This window comes from Podarcis gaigeae, assembly GCF_964106915.1.
Source record: "Podarcis gaigeae genome assembly, chromosome: 10".
NCBI classification, from domain to species: Eukaryota; Metazoa; Chordata; class Lepidosauria; order Squamata; family Lacertidae; genus Podarcis; species Podarcis gaigeae.
The window spans coordinates 9,374,089-9,393,897 of NC_139686.1; the positions used below are offsets into that span (position 1 = coordinate 9,374,089).

The 19,809-nt window shown below is 44.9% G+C and overlaps 1 protein-coding gene across 2 annotated transcripts in view; it reads left to right on the forward strand.

The window, feature by feature from the left end:
- Nucleotides 1-536: 536 nt before the first annotated feature.
- ITIH2 (inter-alpha-trypsin inhibitor heavy chain 2) overlaps nucleotides 537-19,809 on the forward strand; it is a 44,701-nt gene continuing 25,428 nt past the window's right edge. Inside the window, exons 1-12 of one of the 2 annotated variants that reach the window (XM_083700104.1) lie at nucleotides 537-912; nucleotides 2,622-2,687; nucleotides 5,652-5,687; nucleotides 7,752-7,924; nucleotides 8,467-8,571; nucleotides 10,378-10,540; nucleotides 11,260-11,367; nucleotides 12,653-12,781; nucleotides 13,057-13,173; nucleotides 14,757-14,925; nucleotides 17,414-17,539; nucleotides 18,710-18,891. In XM_083700104.1, coding sequence (XP_083556230.1) covers nucleotides 829-912; nucleotides 2,622-2,687; nucleotides 5,652-5,687; nucleotides 7,752-7,924; nucleotides 8,467-8,571; nucleotides 10,378-10,540; nucleotides 11,260-11,367; nucleotides 12,653-12,781; nucleotides 13,057-13,173; nucleotides 14,757-14,925; nucleotides 17,414-17,539; nucleotides 18,710-18,891 — 1,458 coding nt within the window. In that variant the 5' untranslated portion in view covers nucleotides 537-828. The remainder of the gene's footprint in view (nucleotides 913-2,621; nucleotides 2,688-5,651; nucleotides 5,688-7,751; nucleotides 7,925-8,466; nucleotides 8,572-10,377; nucleotides 10,541-11,259; nucleotides 11,368-12,652; nucleotides 12,782-13,056; nucleotides 13,174-14,756; nucleotides 14,926-17,413; nucleotides 17,540-18,709; nucleotides 18,892-19,809) is intronic. The other variant, XM_083700103.1, reaches the window with a different exon arrangement.

A 19,809-nucleotide genomic window follows, 5' to 3' on the forward strand; every position in this document is an offset into this window, starting at 1 on the left:
GGTTCCTGCACAGGGGAGCACCCTGCGCTGCAACATTCTGTTGCAGGTCCAACTGATGTCTATTAACTAGAATAGGGGTCAGCAAACTTTTTCAGCAGGGGGCCGGTCCACTGTCCCTCAGACCATGTGGGGGGCCGGACTATATTTTTGGGGGGGGCGGAATGAATAAATTCCTATGCCCCACAAATAACCCAGAGATGCATTTTAAATAAAAGCACACATTCTAGTCATGTAAAAATACCAGGCAGGCCCCATAAATAACCCAGAGATGCATTTCAAATAAAAGGACATATTCTTCTCATGTGAAAACAAGCTGATTCCTGGACCGTCCGTGAGCCGGATTTAGAAGGTGATTGGGCCGGATCCGCCATCCGCGCCTTAGTTTGCCTACCCAGAAGCAAAGATCCTTCCATGGATGTTACCAGCTAGGCCACCCCTGTTCTTTGGTGTTCTCCTTTGCAGCATGTTTTTCCCCCTCTTGTTCTTCCCTCTCCACCCCATCCTCGGCCGTGGCCAGGCTGCTCTCCCATAATAGCACGTGACTCAGTCCAGAGGCAGAGGGCAAAAGCTACAAAGAGAAGCGGAGCCATTATCAGAGGATGCCGGCATGGAGAAGCCGTTGTTTGCACAACCCCTAACCTGTGCCCCCACTTGCGTTACCGGGCAAATATTTGCCCGAGTCCGACCAAAGTTAGCATTTCTAAAGAGCCTTCAAAATACTAGAGAGCCTTCGGCGGCTGTTTTTAACTCCTCCTTGAACTTGGTTCGGCAGAGCAGAGACACCGGCCACCCAGCCTTTATGCTTGCTGTTCTCAGGAAGGCGACAAAATGAAGCCTCTCGCTTATTTCTTAGTTTTCCTGTTTGCTTTGGAAATACGAGGCTTTGATTTAATCATTGAAGAAAACCCAGAGGTAAGCGTCCGTTTCCATCCTGTGCCACAACATTCTAAATCTATGGAGGAAAACAAGGAACAGGTTGCCTTCATTTCTCCCTCTACAGGTCTACTACAGGTCTATGCAGAAGTAAGCCTTGCTGAGTTCATTGGGACTCATTCCCCAGCTAATAGGAACAGGACCCTTCTGACTTAATCAGCACAGTTGCTTTAAGTAAGATGGAACCAATTTAACCAGCTGGCAGTGCGATTCTATACATATACCTGAGTTTCCTTTTAACCTCCTCCTCTCTCATTCCCTTTTCTTCTTGTCTCTTTGGTCAAGTCTCTTAAATTATGAGCATGAGGGTTAGGATTGCCTTCTCTGTGATAAGTCGTCCTGGGGGTCTCTTTTCCAGCAGAAGAGTAGGATGAAAAAGGCTTCTGCTAGTAATATTAACACTGAGTGGGTTGTTGTTATTATTATTATCTGACCCATTCTCAAAGGACCTCAAAACGGAATACAGTGTCCTCCTCTCAACAGCCCTGTGAGGTAGTCTAGGCCAAAAAGTTATGATTAGCCAGAGATCACCCTACGGAACAACAGTTTTCAGTGTGCTTGAAAAATCGATCCATCTTCCCAGGGAGCTCTGGGAATTACAGGTCTGTGAAGGAAATTGTTGTTGTTTAGTCGTGACCGACTCTTCGTGACCCCCTGGACCAGAGCACACCAGGCACTCCTGTCTTCCACTGCCTCCCACAGTTTGGTCAAACTCATGTTGGTAGCTTCAAGAACACTGTCCAACCACCTCCTCCTCTGTCGTCCCCTTCTCCTTGTGCCCTCCATCTTTCCCAACATCAGGGTCTTTTCCAGGGAGTCTTCTCTTCTCATGAGGTGGCCAATGTATTGGAGCCTCAGCTTCAGGATCTGTCCTTCCAGTGAGCACTCAGGTCTGATTTTCTTCAGAATGGAGAAGTTTGATCTTCTTGCAGTCCATGGGACTCTCAAGAGTCTCCTCCAGCACCATAATTCAAAAGCATCAATTCTTCGGCGATCAGCCTTCTTTATGGTCCAGGTCTCACTTCCATACAGCACTACCAGGAAAACCATAGCTTTAACTATACAGGGCTTTGTTGGCAAGGTGATGTCTCTGCATAGGAGTCTCCCATTAGTTCTCAGCACCCTGAAAGAACTACAACTCCCAGGATTCCTTGCAGGAAGCCATGGCTGCTAAAGTGGTTTAACAAGGCTTTAAATGGAGCCTCAATCGGATGGGGATTTGTGCTTCTGCATCTGTGTTTTCTTGGTGAGGGTATATTCTCTTCTTAATAGCCAACTTGTAAAGTTTCGGCACCATCACAAAATTCGGATACGTGCAAATTTTGGAGTTTTAGATGTGTTTCGGTTTGCATATCATTTTGGAAAGCGCAGATTTGATAGATTTAACTGTGCGCTGAACCAAATGTCTCCTCCATCCTGAATCCCAGAACAACACTCTCTGATTCATGACAGTGCAGCTAGGCATAACGTTTCGCAGATCAGTACGCAACGGGAGTAACAAACGCACATCAATTGTACATCCCGCACAAAGCAAATTGCTGTTGTCTAGTCATCTTGGGTTGCTTGCTGCCTCAGTTATGGTAACTTGACCGTCTTCATTCGCTTTCGGGTGGAAAGTTCACCATTGGTGTGTCTTGAACTGAACACACACCTTGCTCCCCTGATCTTGGCATTGGTTTTTTTCCTAGGATCTGGTTGATGCGAAGATTGATGGGTTCTCTGCGAGATCCGCTCTGCACCATGGAAGATACCAGGTACAAATTGCTCACTTATTTTACAAAGCACAGAAGGGAAAGAAGTGTAATGAGGAGGAAAAGAAAAACAGAATAGATTCCTTGCCAAGCAAAGAATTTATCTTAGAAGACATCTGAAGGCAGTTTAGGGAAGTTTTTAATGTTTTATGTTTTATTGTGCTTTTAATTTTCTGTTGGGAGCCGATTTCTCAGAGAGGCTGGGGAAACTCAGCCAGCTGGGCGGGGTATAAATAATAAATTATTATAACATAATTATTACTTAAATCCTGTGAGGTGATCTGCTCTTGGAATGTTGCACTCCCTCCAGTGGTTTGTTTTTTTAACAATTTTTTTTTACTTGGTTTTTAAACAAACCCAAATGCAAGAACCATTAAACACTTATCCAGCAGTACATCTAATGATGTTTGTTTTATCCATTGTCTCTAGACATATACATTCAACATTCAAACATATTATTCAACGTAACCCCTCCACTGAGAATATTGAACGTTTTGGTACAAGAAAGTCTTGAGATTTCGGTCATTAACATAGTTAAAGAAAGGGGTCCATGTTTCTTAAAAGGTGTCTCTATTCATTAGGCCTTTAATTGCCTTACTGTGTCTGTTGAGACACTCAGTCAGACATTGCTATATCCCAGATATTATTTTCCCATATATTCAGGGGGATTTCAGTCTGGTTCTTCCATTGCTGAGCTAATTGTGCTGCGGTCAGTTAAAGGTAAAGGGACCCCTGACCATTAGGTCCAGTTGTGAATGACTCTGGGGTTGCGGCGCTCATCTCGCTTTATTGGCCAAACCAGAGCAGCGCACGGAAACACCGTTTACCCTCCCGCTGGAGCAGTACCTATTGATCTACTTGCACTTTGACGTGCTTTCAAATTGCTAGGTTGGCAGGAGCAGGGACCGAGCAACGGGAGCTCACCCCGTCGCGGGGATTCAAACCACCGACCTTCTGATCGGCAAGTCCTAGGCTCTGTGGTTTAACCCACAGTACCACCTGCATCCCCTCTGCGGTCAGTTAGAAGCCAGCTAGTTTGCTGTGGCGCAGGCTGGAGCCTAAGTCTATGTCCAAAGACAGTTAGGCTAAGGCAGGATTTGGAGAAATGGGTTGGCCTGTAATTGCAGGTAGAATGGAGAATACTCTATTCCAAAGGTTTTCAACGTAAGGTCATTCCCACCAAACACGAATAAATGAATCAAGTTTGCCACCTCCAGTGCTGCAGGTTATCTGTTTCTCAATGCCAGATGCAAGTCGGACAGGAATAATAATAATAATAATAATAATAATAATAATTTATTTATACCCCACCCATCTGGCTGGGCTTCCCCAGCCACTCTGGGGTATCAGCTACAAACAGAAAATTAAATGCAGAATAAAACGTTTTTCTGACCTACTTTGGGGGCTTCCTAGAGGCATCTAACTGGCTTCTGTGAGAACAGACGCTGGACCTTGCGTGTCTTCTGATGTTCTTTAGGTTCTTACATTCACACAAGCTTTGTGTGCTGGAGGGCTCTGAGTCAATTCCAGTTATAAAAGAATCAGATAGACCTTCCTCTGCCTGAGACTCTGAACTTCTGCCGATCAGAGTAGACACTGCAGACCAGTGTATTACTGGTCTAGGTGGGCCCCTGGTATAAGGCAGCTGTGTATGTTACTAGTCACTCAACCACTTTTAACCCAAGGTATTTATACGGGGCCGGATTTAGGTTTGATGAGGCCCTAAACTGCTGAAGGTAATGGGACTGTCCTTTGTCAACAACAAATTGTCACTGTTTTTTGTGTTGAATATATGCTATATGGTAATTTATGGACATAATAGGTATCTAAAGCCATTTGCACATAACAAAATATGTATTTTATCAAAGTAATTGTTGAACTGAAATACAATTAAGAAGAAGTATATTAATAGTGAAATACAATTAAGAAGAAGTATATTAATGGTGAAATACCGTATTTTTTGCTATATAAGACTCACTTTTTCCCTCCTAAAAAGTAAGGGGAAATGTGTGTGCGTCTTATGGAGCGAATTCGGGCTGCACAGCTATCCCAGAAGCCAGAACAGCAAGAGGGACTGCTGCTTTCACTGCATAGCGATCCCTCTTGCTGTTCTGGCTTCTGAGATTCAGAATTTTCTTTTTCTTGTTTTCCTCCTCCAAAAACTAGGTGCGTCTTGTGGTCTGGTGCGTCTTATAGAGCGAAAAATACGGTAATTATTAAGCTCTAACTTAAAATGATTTTTTTATCCATAACAAACTTAATAATGCAAACACATTGGCATTTGGCAATAACAAAAGTTCCTTTAGAAACACAATTTACAAAGACTCATAACCTAGTCTCTAGAAACTTGCTATAATGTGAAATAATAATAGCAAACCAGTGATTTTTTAAGGAGCAGGCTAGCAGGCGGGGCCCATTACTTACATCAGGCTTCCTCAAAGTCGGCCCTCCAGATGTTTTGAGACTACAATTCCCATCATCCCTGACCACTGGTCCTGCTAGCTAGGGATCATGGGAGTTGTAGGCCAAAAACATCTGGAGGGCCGAGGCTGAGGAAGCCTGACTTACATCGTAGGAGCCTATGCAACGCAAAACACTGTTGCTGTTAGGTGGGTTTAATTGTTTTTTACCTTATAGTTTGGAAATGTACATCCAGGTTTTTTCCCTTTAATTTTTTTGGGGGCCCCCAAGAGAGTGGGGCCCTAAGCTATAGCTTGTTTAGCTTATTTGTAAATCTGGCACTGTATTTATCAGTGGCGTAGCATGGGGGTGCAGGGGGGGCCGGCCGCACCGGGTGCAACATCTGGGGGTTAGGGTTAGGGGGCGCAAATCCACGGGTTAGGGGGCACAAATTACTTGCCTTGCCCCGGGTGCTGACAACCCACGCTACGCCACTGGTATTTATACAAGTATGAAGTCTAAGTCTTGGTTCTCATTTCATTCAACTCCCCCTCCCCACCCCCTCAGAGAAGCACATCCGATGATGACGACTCAGGAGAATTGGTGAGCCTGCCTATTGATTTTTCCTCTTTCTCTTCTATAATTTCCTGCCCCCACCCTCAACCCAGTTAACCATTAGCAAGAGATCAATCCCACTGTTTGTTCAGAGTACCCCCCACCCAACCCCTTGATCTAGGTACCAGGATATTAACTAGCTGGGAAACAGTTGCACAATATTGTCCCAGGAGGCTGGAATGCAGATTGACAAAGCGCCTCACCTCGGAGGGGGGCACGCCATAAGCCACTTGTATTTTTCTTTCAAAACATAATTACAGGATTTTACAGTCTTTTGTTATTCGAATGCAATCAATATATTTTTATACGCCATTTTATTTTAATATGCAATCTGTCGTGCGATTTTATATTGTCACGTATGTTTATAAGACCACTGATTTTATTTATATCTTGCAAAACTGTAGAGTAACTTGTGGGCTGTTGTTTTTTACCATCTGATTTCACCCGTAATTGTCACATACATTCTATATTTTCTGTAAACAGCTTAGAGGTTTAGATGATTATGCCCGTTGAATAAATAGGCACCTGGGGTGGCAGTGGCTCAGTTTGGCTCTCGACGCCTTCTCATGTCGCTAGTCCTCATTTTGGGATCCCTCTGATGGCAGATCCATCTCTGCCTACTTTCACAAACCTCCTCGTGATCACTCATTGCTGGGGCTGGTGGCAGCTGAAGTCCAGCAACATGCCATGGGTTCCTTATATAGTGAATATAGGGGCACGGTCAGCTCTGTTGATGATCTCTAGGCTGGACTGATTCAGGAAAGGCTTCTCAAAACAAGTGCACCACTTGGCAAACCTTCCCCGAATCTCCCCACCCTAGAGATAATAAGCTGAGCTGACCATTCCCCAGGGCCGGATTTAGGTTTGATGAGGCCCTAAGCTACTGAAGGTAATGGGGCCCTTTATATGTCCAGCTGTCCTTTGTCAACAACAAATTGTCACTGTTTTTTTGTGTTGAATATATGCTATATGGTCATTTATGGACCTAAAAGGTAAAGGTAAAGGGACCCCTGACCATTAGGTCCATTAGTTACCGACTCTGGGGTTGCGACGCTCATCTCGCTTTATTGGCCGAGGGAGCAGGCGTACAGCTTCCAGGTCATGTGGCCAGCATGACTAAGCCGCTTCTGGCGAACCAGAGCAGTGCACGGAAACACCATTTACCTTCCCACCTATTTATTACCTACTTGCACTTTGACGTGCTTTCAAACTGCTAGGTTGGCAGGAGCAGGGACTGAGCAACAGGAGCTCAGCCAGTCGCGGGGATTCAAACCGCTGACCTTCCAATTGGCAAGTCCAAGAGGCTCAGTGGTTTAGACCACAGCACCACCCGTGTCCCTTTATGGACCTAATAGGTATCTAAAGCCATTTGCACATAACAAAATATGTATTTTATCAAAGTAATTTGTTTTTTATTTTGGAAATGTACATCCAGGGGTTTTTTTTCTTTAACTTTTTTGGGGCCCCCAAGAGAGTGGGGCCCTAAGCTATAGCTTGTTTAGCTTATACATAAATCCGGCACTGTCATTCTCCATAGCTTCAATTTGCCTTTTTTTAATATGCTGCCTTTGCTTCTTGCTCACTTCTGCCTGGGTCATCCAACATAGACCGAGAATCCTCTGGCCAAGGGACCATGCAGCATGTTTGCTCTGTACGCCACCAAGCGTCCTGATGGATTTAAGCAAGGGATCCAGTTGCTCAACCATGAGAAAATCAAAGCATCCCTTGAGGAAAGTTCTAGGGATATGCATACAGTGGTACCTCGGTTGAAGAACAGTCCTGTTTACAAACTATTCGGTTTACGAACTCTGCAAAACCGGAGGTAGTGTTCTGGTTTGCGAACTTTACCTCGGTCTAAGAACGGAATCCGAATGGTGGAAGGGCACCTGTGACAGGAGGCCTCATTACGGAAAGTGTGCCTTGGTTTAAGAACAGTTTCAGTTTAAGAACGGACTTCCAGAATGGATTAAGTTCGTAAACCGAGGTACCACTGTATTTGGAGTTGTACCTGTCCCTTCACTGACTCCTGTCCAAATCTGTTGATTCCTCCAGGTGGCGGGCGATGACAACATAATCCTCCACAGCTACAAGGTCCAGTCCACCATCACATCTCGACTGGCCAACACGATGGTGCGGACCAAAGTGGAAAACCGAGCCAGGCACCCACAGAACCTGGTCTTTGATGTTCAGATCCCCAAAGGGGCTTTTATTCACAACTTTACCATGTAAGTAAGAGCTGGCCTGGTTCCACCAGCTGGTATATGTGCAGGTGACTGTCTGCAGCAGGAGTGGGGAGACTTGAGGGTACAGTCGTACCTTGGAAGTCAAACAGAATCCGTTCCAGAAGTCTCTTCGACTCCCGAAACGTTTGACTTCCAAAGCGTGGCTTCTGATTGGCTGCAGGAAGCTCCTGCAGCCAATTGGAAGCCGCGGAAGCCCCATTGGACGTTCAGCTTCCAAAAGAAAGTTCCAGTTCCAGTTCCAAAACCAAAACAATTACTTCTGGTTTTTGATCGTTTGGGAGCCGAAATATTCTGAATCTCAGATGCCAGAACAGCAAGAGGGATCGCTGCGCAGGGAAAGCAGCAATCCCTCTTGCTGTTCTGGCTTCTGTGATAGCTGCGCAGCCTGCATTCGCTCCATAAGACGCACACACATTTCCCCTTACTTTTTAGGAGGGAAAAAGTGAGTCTTATAGAGCAAAAAATACGGTACTTTGCAGTTGTTGGTAAGATTCCTTGTTTGTGACTGGCTTTCTGCCCCTCAGGAATGTCAACGGCATCACCTTCACTAGTTCCGTGAAGGAGAAATCTGCAGCCAGAAGTCAATATGCCCAAGCGAGAGCGAAAGGCAAAGCTGCAGGAATATTGAGGTATGAACCTGACTTCATATCTATCTATCTATCTATCTATCTATCTATCTATCTATCTATCTATCTATCTCTATCTATCATCTATCTAGCGTGATGGACTAGGAGCTGGGAGACCAGGGTTCAAATCTGCACTCTGCCATGAAGTTCACCGGGTGACCTTGGGCCAGTCAGTGTCTGTTGGCCAGCCCTACCTCACAGGGTTGTTGTTTTGAAGGTGAAATGGGGAGGAGGGACATTGAGATCCTTGGAGAAAAGGTTGGAATCAAATGAATAAAATTTAAAAGGATGAATTCTCTCCTTGAGGGCCTCAGTCTCCAAAACCCAAAGGCCCATTTTAAAAGGATGGAGAGATTGGTAGAAAGGCTTAGCTCTCCCATAAGTATTGGCCTCTGGGGGAGTGGGGAATCTGTTGCCGATCAATGGCTTATAGAACTAATTTCTGTGGAATGTCATAGAGAACCATCTGCAGAAATGGCTTTTGAATAAAAAGTGTTGGTCACATTAATGGGCAATAGGTGCCCCCGTGAACATTAGACGTGGCAAGCTGAGCCAGTAACAAATAACTACGTTTATCCTCACCTTTGAACAGGTGTGCAGACTGCCAGCCAGCCAGGCATTCCCTATTCCAGGATACTCCATTCCATGCCCCCTTTCCATGGCTACAATGCTCAGGTTTTTTTTTGGGGGGGTGTTGCCCCTTAGGGCTTTTAAAAACATGTCTTGTAGTTCTGCAAACCTCCCCAATTCACTGCCAGAGCATATTTGGTCTGTAGCCTTCTTGTTCAAAGAACTACCACTATTATGAGCTGTTTGAGAGATTTCTAGGGGCAACTGGCCAATATTGGTCCGATCCACATAGGCAGTCCTTATATTTGAATGCCAGAGGGATGGCAAAGAACCAGCTCATTGATTCTCGGTTCATATAGGCTTATTTTTAATATGGCAGAAGCACAAGATGTTGACTTGTCAGGGGACTGGTGAACCAGTCCTCCAAAAGTCTCAGAGCAATCCTTGTGTCCTGGCTTCGCCCACCTTTCAATGATTTTCTGGCACGTGACAACTCATCATGTGGATACTGTTGGACCACAACTTCCATTGCCCTCTTGATCGTTGGCGAAATCAGCTGGGGATGATGGGAGTTGTGGTCCACCCAATCAGCTGAGAATTATGGGAATTGTAGTCCATCAAACTAGCTGGGGACGATGGGAGTTGTGGTCCACCCAATCAGCTGAGGATGATGGGAGTTGTAGTCCACCCAATGAGATGAGGATGATGGGAGCTGTAGTCTACCCAGTGAGCTGGGGATGATGGGAGTTGTAGTCCACCCAATCATCTTAGGATGATGGGAGTTGTAGTCCACCCAATCAGCTGAGGGTGATGGGAGTTGTAGTCTACCCAATCAGCTGAGGATGATGGGAGTTGTAGTCCACCCAATCAGCTGGGGGTATGGGAGTTCTAGTCCGCCAAATCAGCTGGGGATGATGGGAGTTGTAGTCCACTTCTGGGGAACTCCGACAACGAACACTTATCTAGATGATATTGAGATGCCCGGAAGCTTTCCCAAGCCTGGTGCAACATACATGATTAGCAGAGAAGATTACATTGGTTATCAAATAAAATAAAATGGTTGTGTGAAAGATCTGTTTTCTGATGAAGTGAATGGAAAATATTTTAAAGGGCAGAGATTCTTATGAGATGTTTGGGCTCTTCTACCTGCCCCTGTCTCAATTTACTGCTGGCATTTCGGTGGCATGTTAAGGGCTAGGGTGTTTCTCCTCCCCTGTGTGTATTAATGACTGAATTCAGGAGCAACACCCTGGACATGGAGAACTTCAAAGCTGAACTCAATGTGCCAGGAGGAACCAAAGTCCAGTTTGAAATCCATTACCAAGAGCCAATTCGGAGGAAGCTATCGACATACGAGCATGTTATCCCCCTTCAGCCAGGCAGGCTGGCCAAACAACTGGAGGTAAAGCAAAAAGACAGGGCTGGAATTGGGGGTTTGGAGCACCACTTTAAAGACTTAACGTATTTTTCACTCTATAAGACGCACCAGACCACAAGACGCACCTAGTTTTTGGAGGAGGAAAACAAGAAAAAAAATTTCTGAATCTCAGAAGCCAGAATGGCAAGAGGGATCGCTGCGCAGTGAAAGCAGCCATCCCTCTTGCTGTTCTGGCTTCTGGGATAGCTGCGCAGCCTGCATTCCCTCCATAAGATGCACACACATTTCCCCTTTTTCGGAGGGAAAAAGTGAGTCTTATAGAGCAAAAACTACAGTAGTTAATTTAATTTGCTTTCATATTTCATCAGAAATCTCTCAACCAAAAGGAATCTGTGTAATACAACACGAATTCCGTGTTCGAACCAAAGGAGCGCTTGTGCTGCTGCTACTACTAATTTTATGAAGTAAAATTAAAAAAAAACTAATTGCAATTCCACATTTTAAGTGTCGCAAATAAGCATCTCTGAACAATGTACACAAAACAAAACACAAATATAAATCATGCCCAATGATCAGAATATATTAAGATGCATCAAAACGCAGCGTAATTTTGAAGCCATCCTAAATTGGAGATTCTTCCTGGAATGCTTTGGAAAGATGCACCGCATTTTTCTAGAGATGTTCCTGTTATTTCACTGTTTCTGTTTGTTGCTTCTAAACTCCTCTGCGCTGTGTGACCACAGGTGGACGTTCGCATCATCGAGCCTCAGGGTCTTCACTTTGTCCACGTCCCCAGTTCACTTGGAGACCAGTTTGAAGGTATCCATACCATCTCCAAAGGAGAGAAAAAGGTAATGTGGACAGTCTCCCTGTGGGGAGAAATGGAGCTGCTGTTGGGGCAGGAGCGCAGGGCCCCACACAACAGGAGAAGCAGGAGGGACCCACAAACGCAAATGGGTGGCTTTCCACGTTTTGAAGGAAGTGCTGTCCCCATCTAAAGAGGAAGATCTCCATAAGACCACAAAGTCCAGACTGGTGAACCTCAGAAATGTTAGAAACTTGGAAGGTTCAGGGGCAGATGAAAGAAAGTACTTTTTCTTGCAGTGAATAGTTAAACTATGGAACTCCTTCCCTCATGAGGCAGTTTTGGATGGTTTTAAATGATGTTTAATGGCTACTAGTCATAGTTACTAGTCATGAGGGATGTTGGTGGCGCTATGGTCTAAACCACTGAGCCTCTTGGGCTTGCCGATCAGAAGGTCGGTGGTTCGAATCCCCGCAGTGAGGTGAGATCCTGTTGCTCTGTCCCAGCTCCTGCCAACCTAGCAGTTCGAAAGCACACCAGTGCAAGTAGATAAATAGGTACCACTGCATCGGGAAAGTAAAGAGCGTTTCTGTGTGCTCTGGTTTCCATCACACTATTCCATTGCGCCAGAAGCAGTTTAGTCCCGAGTTTGCCTATGCCTGTTCTATATCCTCCACAGCTGTGTTTTGCAGTGGAAGGAAAAATTGTTTTGATGTTAAAGGGCCTAATCCAGACTGGGACTGCAGTTGAAGGGGAGGAATAAAAGCCCTGTAACTGAAATCCCAATCTGGATCATCCCACTTTATTTAAACCCATGTGTGCATAAAATTGCTCGTTTATGCGAACAGCACTTCATGAAACCATCCTGAGAATATAACCGAGGAGCACTGTAAAGACATTTAGGATAGACAGATAGTTTATTTTTAAGTCTGCGTCATCTGCAAATGAAGGACTGAAAGGGGAAAGGAGAGCTTTTAAAAATGCCGGCAGGTTTTGCATTCAAATTATAGCTGTGGTTTATGCAAATACCATTTGTTATGTACTGAAGTTCTCACCCTGGGCCAGCAGGGGGATACTGTAGATAGTTATGCATTAAGGGATCGAAAGTGACGTTCAGTGATTGGATAGTTTTAGAAAGTTGTTACAGTAACGTTGTACTGGAGCTGTATATAAGCAGGCTGACTGAACCCTTCAGTTCAGTCCTGTCCTGGCCTGTGAATAAACAAGAGCTGTTTGAAGAATCGCGGTGTCGTCTGATATGTTCACCCACAACTTAACACCATTGGTTGCATGAAAATGCCTCACTTGTGCCATTGTGATTTTCCTTCAAGGCTCATGTATCCTTCAAACCAACAGTGGCTCAGCAACGAAAGTGTCCCACGTGTTCTTCTACAGCAGTCGATGGCCATTTTGTGGTCACTTACGATGTCAACAGAGACAGCAAAGCTGGCGAACTGGAGGTACATTAGCTCTGTAGATGGGGAGCACTTTAAGGAGCGTGCTTAGAAATGCGGGCTAGATAGTCGTCTATCAACTGGACTCTCTGGTACCAAAGCAAATGGCTTGGGGAGACACAGGCTAAAATATTCCATAGGAATGAGCAAGCTATAACTGCTTATTATTTCGATTTCATGACCCGCAAGGGTTGCCAGAGGTCATGCCCATTTCAGAACTTCCAAAAATAAGTTCCTTTTCTAGAATTGAAGCATCTGGGTTCCTTCTTTTTATTTTGCAGATCTTCAACGGGTATTTTATCCACTACTTTGCTCCTGAAAACCTGGATCCCCTGCCGAAAAACATTCTCTTTGTGATCGATGTCAGTGGTTCAATGTGGGGATTGAAAATGAGGCAGGTAAGTGGCTGAAGCAACGAGACATCCATCTTGGCAAGGTGTCCTCCTTTGTATAGGAGATGTTTTCATTGTTGCTGCTTTTTTAAGAAATCAGAGGCAGGGGAACCTTTTTCCAGCCTGAGGGTGGCATTCGTTTCTGATCTAGCCAGAGGCAAAATTTTGCAGAGCTTCGTGAAAAAGACCAATGGAATCAGTTTGACCTGGTGAAAGATAACATGTGTTTGAAGGGGAATAAAACACTGCATATCCAGATTACTGAAATAAATATTATTACAGTGGTACCTCGGGTTAAGAACTTATGGTAATTCGTTCTGGAGGTCCGTTCTTAACCTGAAACTGTTCTTAACCTGAGGTACCACTTTAGCTAATGGGGCCTCCCGCTGCTGCCGCACTGCCAGAGCACGATTTCAGTTCTCATCCTGAAGCAAAGTTCTTAACCCGAGGTACTATTTCTGGGTTAGCAGAGTCTGTAACCTGAAGCATCTGTAACCTGAAGCGTCTGTAACCCGAGGTACCACTGTATATGATGAACACACATGCGGGATTTGAACTTTGAACAACAGAAAGGATTGAAGATTCCAGGAGTTTTGTTAAGATTTAAGAGATAGAAGACAGAGTACAGCAGAGGGAGAGGAACAGAAACACCTTGGAATAGGGGGCTTGGGAAGTCGGGGGAGTTTTTTATTATTATGTATTGAAATGTATGTGTGAAAATTGGGAAAACTTAATAAAAACCTTTTGGGGGTGTCTTTTAACAATGCAATAGCTTGATACAGGAGTTAAGATAAGGAGCTGTTAATGGTTCGGGGTTGTTTATTTTTTCATGCCTTTAAGAGGTTTTTAATGGAAAGGGAAAGTGCGCATCGGGGTTTATGAGATTCCATAGGAGTTAACACTGGGGGACCAGGTGCCATCTCTGCATACCTGTATCCCTGAAATATACACAGATGCCAGAGGGTTTGCTGCATGTCAGGTGTCTGTGCATCAGCCAGGGTAGGCTCTGAGCCATTAAAACTAAAATTTATCCCCTAATAATGAAAAATGTGGTCCATAATCTTAAACACGCTTACAAGGGAGAAATATCGACTGAAGACAGTGGGTTTTGCATCTGAGAAAATAGGCAAGGGATTGCATTTGAGGTCATCATCACCACAATTGTTTATTGCCAGATAGCTCACGAGATGAAGAAAATTGCACAATTCGCAAAGTTGCAAAATACAGTGGTACCTCGGGTTAAGTACTTAATTCGTTCCAGAGGTCCGTTCTTAACCTGAAACTGTTCTTAACCTGAAGCACCACTTTAGCTAATAGGGCCTCCTGCTGCCGCCGCGCCGCCGGAACACAATTTCTGTTCTCATCCTGAAGCAAAGTTCTTAACCTGGAGCAATATTTCTGGGTTAGCGGAGTCTGTAACCTGAAGCGTATGTAACCTGAGGTACCACTCTATAACAAAATTTAGTATCTGCCAGTCATTTTAGGCAATGCAGTGCTACAGTTGTGAAATGGATTAATGTCCTATGGCTTTACGTTATAGGAATGGAGAATGGTAACCATAATTCTCACCGCAACGGTTCATTTTACAGACGGTTGAAGCCATGAGAACCATCCTGGGGGAACTCCGCTCCGCAGACCAGTTTTCAGTCGTCGACTTCAACCACAATGTCCGGTGCTGGAGAGACCAATTGGTGCAAGCCTCCAGATCGGAGACAGAAGCTGCAAAGAAGTACATTGAGGGAATCCATCCCAATGGAGGTGAGCATGGTACCAAAGTAGGTTTATGGAATGCATCATAGAAGCAATTAGAGTCAGAGGGAATCTTGCTCAGCACAGGAAGCTTCAAACCACAGCATTGCTGGTAGGAGATCACCTATTGTCTGTTCAAATGCCTCTGGTGAAAAAACCCATCACCTCCCAAGGCAAGCTCTTGCTTTTAATATTTATTTATTTATTTATTTATTTATTTATTTATTTATTTATTTATTATTTGTACCCCGCCCATCTGGCTGGGCTTCCCCAGCCACTCTGGGCGGCTCCCAAAAAATATATCAAAATACTGCAATACATCAAACATTAAAATCTTCCCCAAACAGGGCTGCCTTCAGATGTCTTCTAAAAGTCTGGTAGTTGTCGTTCTCTTTGACATCTGGTGGGAGGGCATTCCACAGGGAGGGCGCCACTACCGAGAAGGCCCTCTGCTTGGTTCGCTGTAACTTGGCTTCTCGCAGTGAGGGAACCGCCAGAAGGCCCTCGGCGCTGGACCTCAGTGTTCGGGTAGAACGATGGGGGTGGAGACGTTCCTTCATGTTCAGCTGAAATCTGTTTCCATTAAATTTGCATTACTTAGATCCCTGCAGCAACCGTGAACTAGTCCAATCCATCTTCTCCATGACATCCTTTTCCCTTTTTGAAGACATCTCCCTTTAATCTTATATTCCCAGACTAAACACGCCCTGCTCTCAAAATCTCCGGTGCCAGATGGAATAACAGCAAAATCTTACAAAAAAACTGAGCGAGCAGCTGGTGAACCCTTTGAAAGACACAATGAATGAGATTTTAAAAACAGGAGAAGTTCCGGAAACATGGAAAGAGGCCTATATAACTTTGATACCAAAGCAAGATTTGGATGTGACCTTAGTAAAAAATTATAGGCAGATCTCATTATTAAATAATGATTATAAATTATTTGCATTTGTATTGGCAAATAGAATGATTTTTCTAAAAAAGAATTCATTCATCATGACCAGGCTGGATTCCTTCCAGGCAGGCAAATTAAAGATAATATCAGAAATGTATTGAATATTATAGAGTACCTGGAAGTGAGAAAAAAGCAGCATTAATGTTCGTAGATGCAGAAAAAGCATTTGATAGCGTTTCTTGGAGCTTCATGAAGAGGGTGATGGAGGAGATGGGATTTGGAGTAAATTTTAATAGGGGAATGCCCACCATTTCTGGACGCCTCACTATCTTGGGTAACCCCCTTTTGCAGGACATGCTCTCATTCAGCCTTCCCCAACCTGGTGCCCCCCCAGCTGTTTTGGACTACAGTTCCCCTTATTCCTGACCATTGGCCATGCGGACTGGGGCTGGTGGGAGTTGGAGTCCAACCACACTGGGGAGGGGCATCATGTTGGGGAAGGCAGCCCTACTTCACCACTATATATAAGAGAAAAATAAGCAACAGAGTCTCATGCATGCAGCTGGAGGCAGCAAGGCTTCTGAATACCAGTTGCTGGAAACCAGAGGATAAGGAGGGTGTTATTGTGTTTGAATCCTGCTTGCAGATTTCTCACAGTCATCCGGTCAGCCATTGTGAGAATGGAATGCTAGATTTCATGGGTCTCTGGTCTAATCCAGCAGCCTCTTCTTGTGTTCTCATGATCTTGGGGTCCACCTGGATTACAAGGAAGCTCCATAACAGGCACCCCCAACCTTCTGCCCTCCAGATGTTTTGGACTACAGTTCCTATCATCCCTGATCACTGGTCCTGTTAGCTAGGGATCATGGGAGTTGTAGGCCAAAACATCTGGAGGGCCACAGGTTGGGGATACCTGCTCTATAATCATTTATATACAAATTGAACTGCAATAGTTTTGCCCAAAGAATCCTAGGATTTGTAGTTTGTTGAGAATGCTAAGCATTAGCTCTACTCTTGGGATGATCTGGGAGTGAGTGATCGTAGAATCATGGAATGGCAGGGTTGGGAGGGACCATGAGGGTCATCTAGTCCAACCCCCTGCAACGCAAGAATATTTTGCCCACCGTGGGGCTCAAACCCACAACCCTGAGATTAAGAGCCTCATGCTCTACCGACTGAGCTATCTGTAGTGATGATCTATTAAATCAGCAGTATACTTGTAAAGCACATTTGAAGCGTGTTTCCCCCCTGAAATAATTTTAGCTGCTGTAGTTCGTTAAGGATCACTGGTAATTGTAACTTGAGGAGGAGGAGGAGGAGTAAACTATTGTGCTCAGAATTCAGTGCTCCAAAATTAAGGGTCCGAAAGCCCCACTGAATACTATGCCTGCAATACTATGCTCGCTTACCTGGAAGTAAGCCCAGTTGAACTCAACTCATTGAAGCCGCATTGAACTTGGCTTTACTTTTGAGTAAACATCTATAGGACTGCTCTGTAACTCTCCCATTGATTGGGGAAAATAGGCACGTCCTTAAATTCAATAGGATTTAAATGCTCCTACTTCCCTCTGTCGTTTATTGCCTCTTTCTCATTTTTTGAAACAGGAACAAACATCAACGACGCGCTTCTCCGGGCCATCTTTATTTTAAATGAAGCTACAAGTCTAGGATTGTTGGATCCAAACTCTGTGTCCATGATCGTGCTGGTGTCAGATGGAGATCCTACCGTTGGTAAGAATCCTGCGGCTACAATGTGGTCCTGTTGTTTAGTCATTTAGTCATGTCCGACTCTTCGTGACCCCATGGACCAGAGCATGCCAGGCACTCCTGTCTTCCACTGCCTCCCGCAGTTTAGTCAAACTCATGCTGGTAGCTTCGAAAACACTGTCCAATCATCTCGTCCTCTGTCGTCCCTTTCTCCTTGTGGTCCTAAACATGACTAACTAGCCTGTGGCACCACTGAGTTCAGTGAAACCTGTTGCATGCATGCATGCATGTGCACACACACAATATCTTTTCCATTGCCCATTCATTATTATTTGTGCTCACGATGCTCTTGGGGTGGTCAAGTGTTTGGGGGCAGGGCGGAGATTGTCTCACTTTTATTGTGCTATATCTCCTCTGAAGAGCAATAATGTGGTAGCACTGGGGAGAGCATTGCAGCACAAAGGAGGATTTTGGCTTGGGTGGCCAATCCATCAGGGATGCTTTAGCTGCGATTGCAGGGGATCGGAATAGATCAGGGGTCGGCAAGGTTTACCTCACTCGAGCCGGTTCACACCAGCAGAGATCCCTCCATGGCCGGACTGTGAGCGCCAGCGATTTCCAGTGTCTGCACCTTCATCTGCGCAGACGCGATTTCCAGTGACTGCGTCTGCACAGATACGTTTAGCGCAGCGTGCGGGGACTCACCGAGTGGGCGGCTCGGTTTGGGGGCAGCTGGTGGACCGGTTACATGACCCCCTGTGGGCTGCTTGTGGCCCCTGGGCCTTAGGTTGCCTACCCCTGATCAGTCAACCAATCAGTAGCTGAACTGGGTTCCACACAGTCATAAAAACGAAACAATAAAGAGCCACAAAAACGCAAAGTAGCAAAAACAGACAGACCTCAGCGTAACACTCAAAACAGAAGTGTGGCACTCAAAATGGAAGTGTAACCCTCAAAATGGAGCACATTCAGCTTCCAAAAAAAGTTCACGAACCGGAACACTTACTTCCGGGTTTGCAGTGTTCAGGTTCCAAGTTGTTTGAGCACCAAGGCGTTAGAGAACCAAAGGACCACTGTACCAAGAAATAGCATCTTGATTTATTATTTTCCTTCATTTTTGGACTCACATGCAACACTTTAATGGAACAGTCCTGGGTGAATGTGACCATTTCCTTCTTTTCCATTCCCCATCAGGAGAACTTAAGCTGCCTACAATTCAGAAGAATGTGAAGAAGAACATTCGGGACGATATTTCTTTGTTCTGCCTTGGTATCGGATTCGACGTGGATTATGATTTTCTGAAAAGGCTGGCTCATGAAAACAATGGTGTTGCCCAGAGGGTTTTTGGGAACCAGGAGACCTCATCTCAAATGAAGGTGAATTTCCACCCTCTCTCCCCATTATACAAAATTTTATGGAACACAAAGGAGGGTGAGAATGAAAGGAAAACATGACACATACAACCTCTTTACAGAAATCATCATCATCATCTTATCATCTGGTTATCTGTTAAATTATCTGGATTTAATAGAACCAAAGACTTGCAAGGGTCATTGGAGGACATCTAAACTAACTTCTTGCAGGTGCAAGAAGTTCAGGATCCCTGAATAGATGGCTATCCAGCCTATTTTCAAAAATACATCCTGTGAAAGTGACCCCGTCAGCTCCCAAGGCAATCTGTCCCACTATTGAACAGCTTATACAATTAGGAGCTTTCTTCTAATGGAGGTGTTTTAGCTTGAGGGGCCAGATAACTGTGACAAGTTGGTGAGGCAAACCCGCCTGTCCATCACATGACATTCAGGTGTCTCATGATTGGCAGGTGGGCTGTCCCACCTACCTGTTGAAATTCGTTGCTGTGGTTTTCAAACACCCAGCAGCCAGCCAGTTGGCTGTTGAACACTTAGGAATCACGGCGCAAAGGACATTAGCAGCCCTAGGCTTAATCATAGAATCATAGAGTTGGAAGAGACCACAAGGGCCATCGAGTCCAACCCCCTGCCAAGCAGGAAACACCATCAGAGCACTCCTGACATATGGTTGTCAAGCCTCTGCTTAAAGACCTCCAAAGAAGGAGACTCCACCACACTCCTTGACAGCAAATTCCACTGTCGAACAGCTCTTACTGTCAGGAAGTTCTTCCTAATGTTTAGGTGGAATCTTCTTTCTTGTAGTTTGGAACCATTGCTCTGTATTCGCTTCTCTGGAGCAGCAGAAAACAACCTTTCTCCCTCCTCTATGTGACATCATTTTATATATTTGAACATGGCTATCATATCATCCCTTAACCTCCT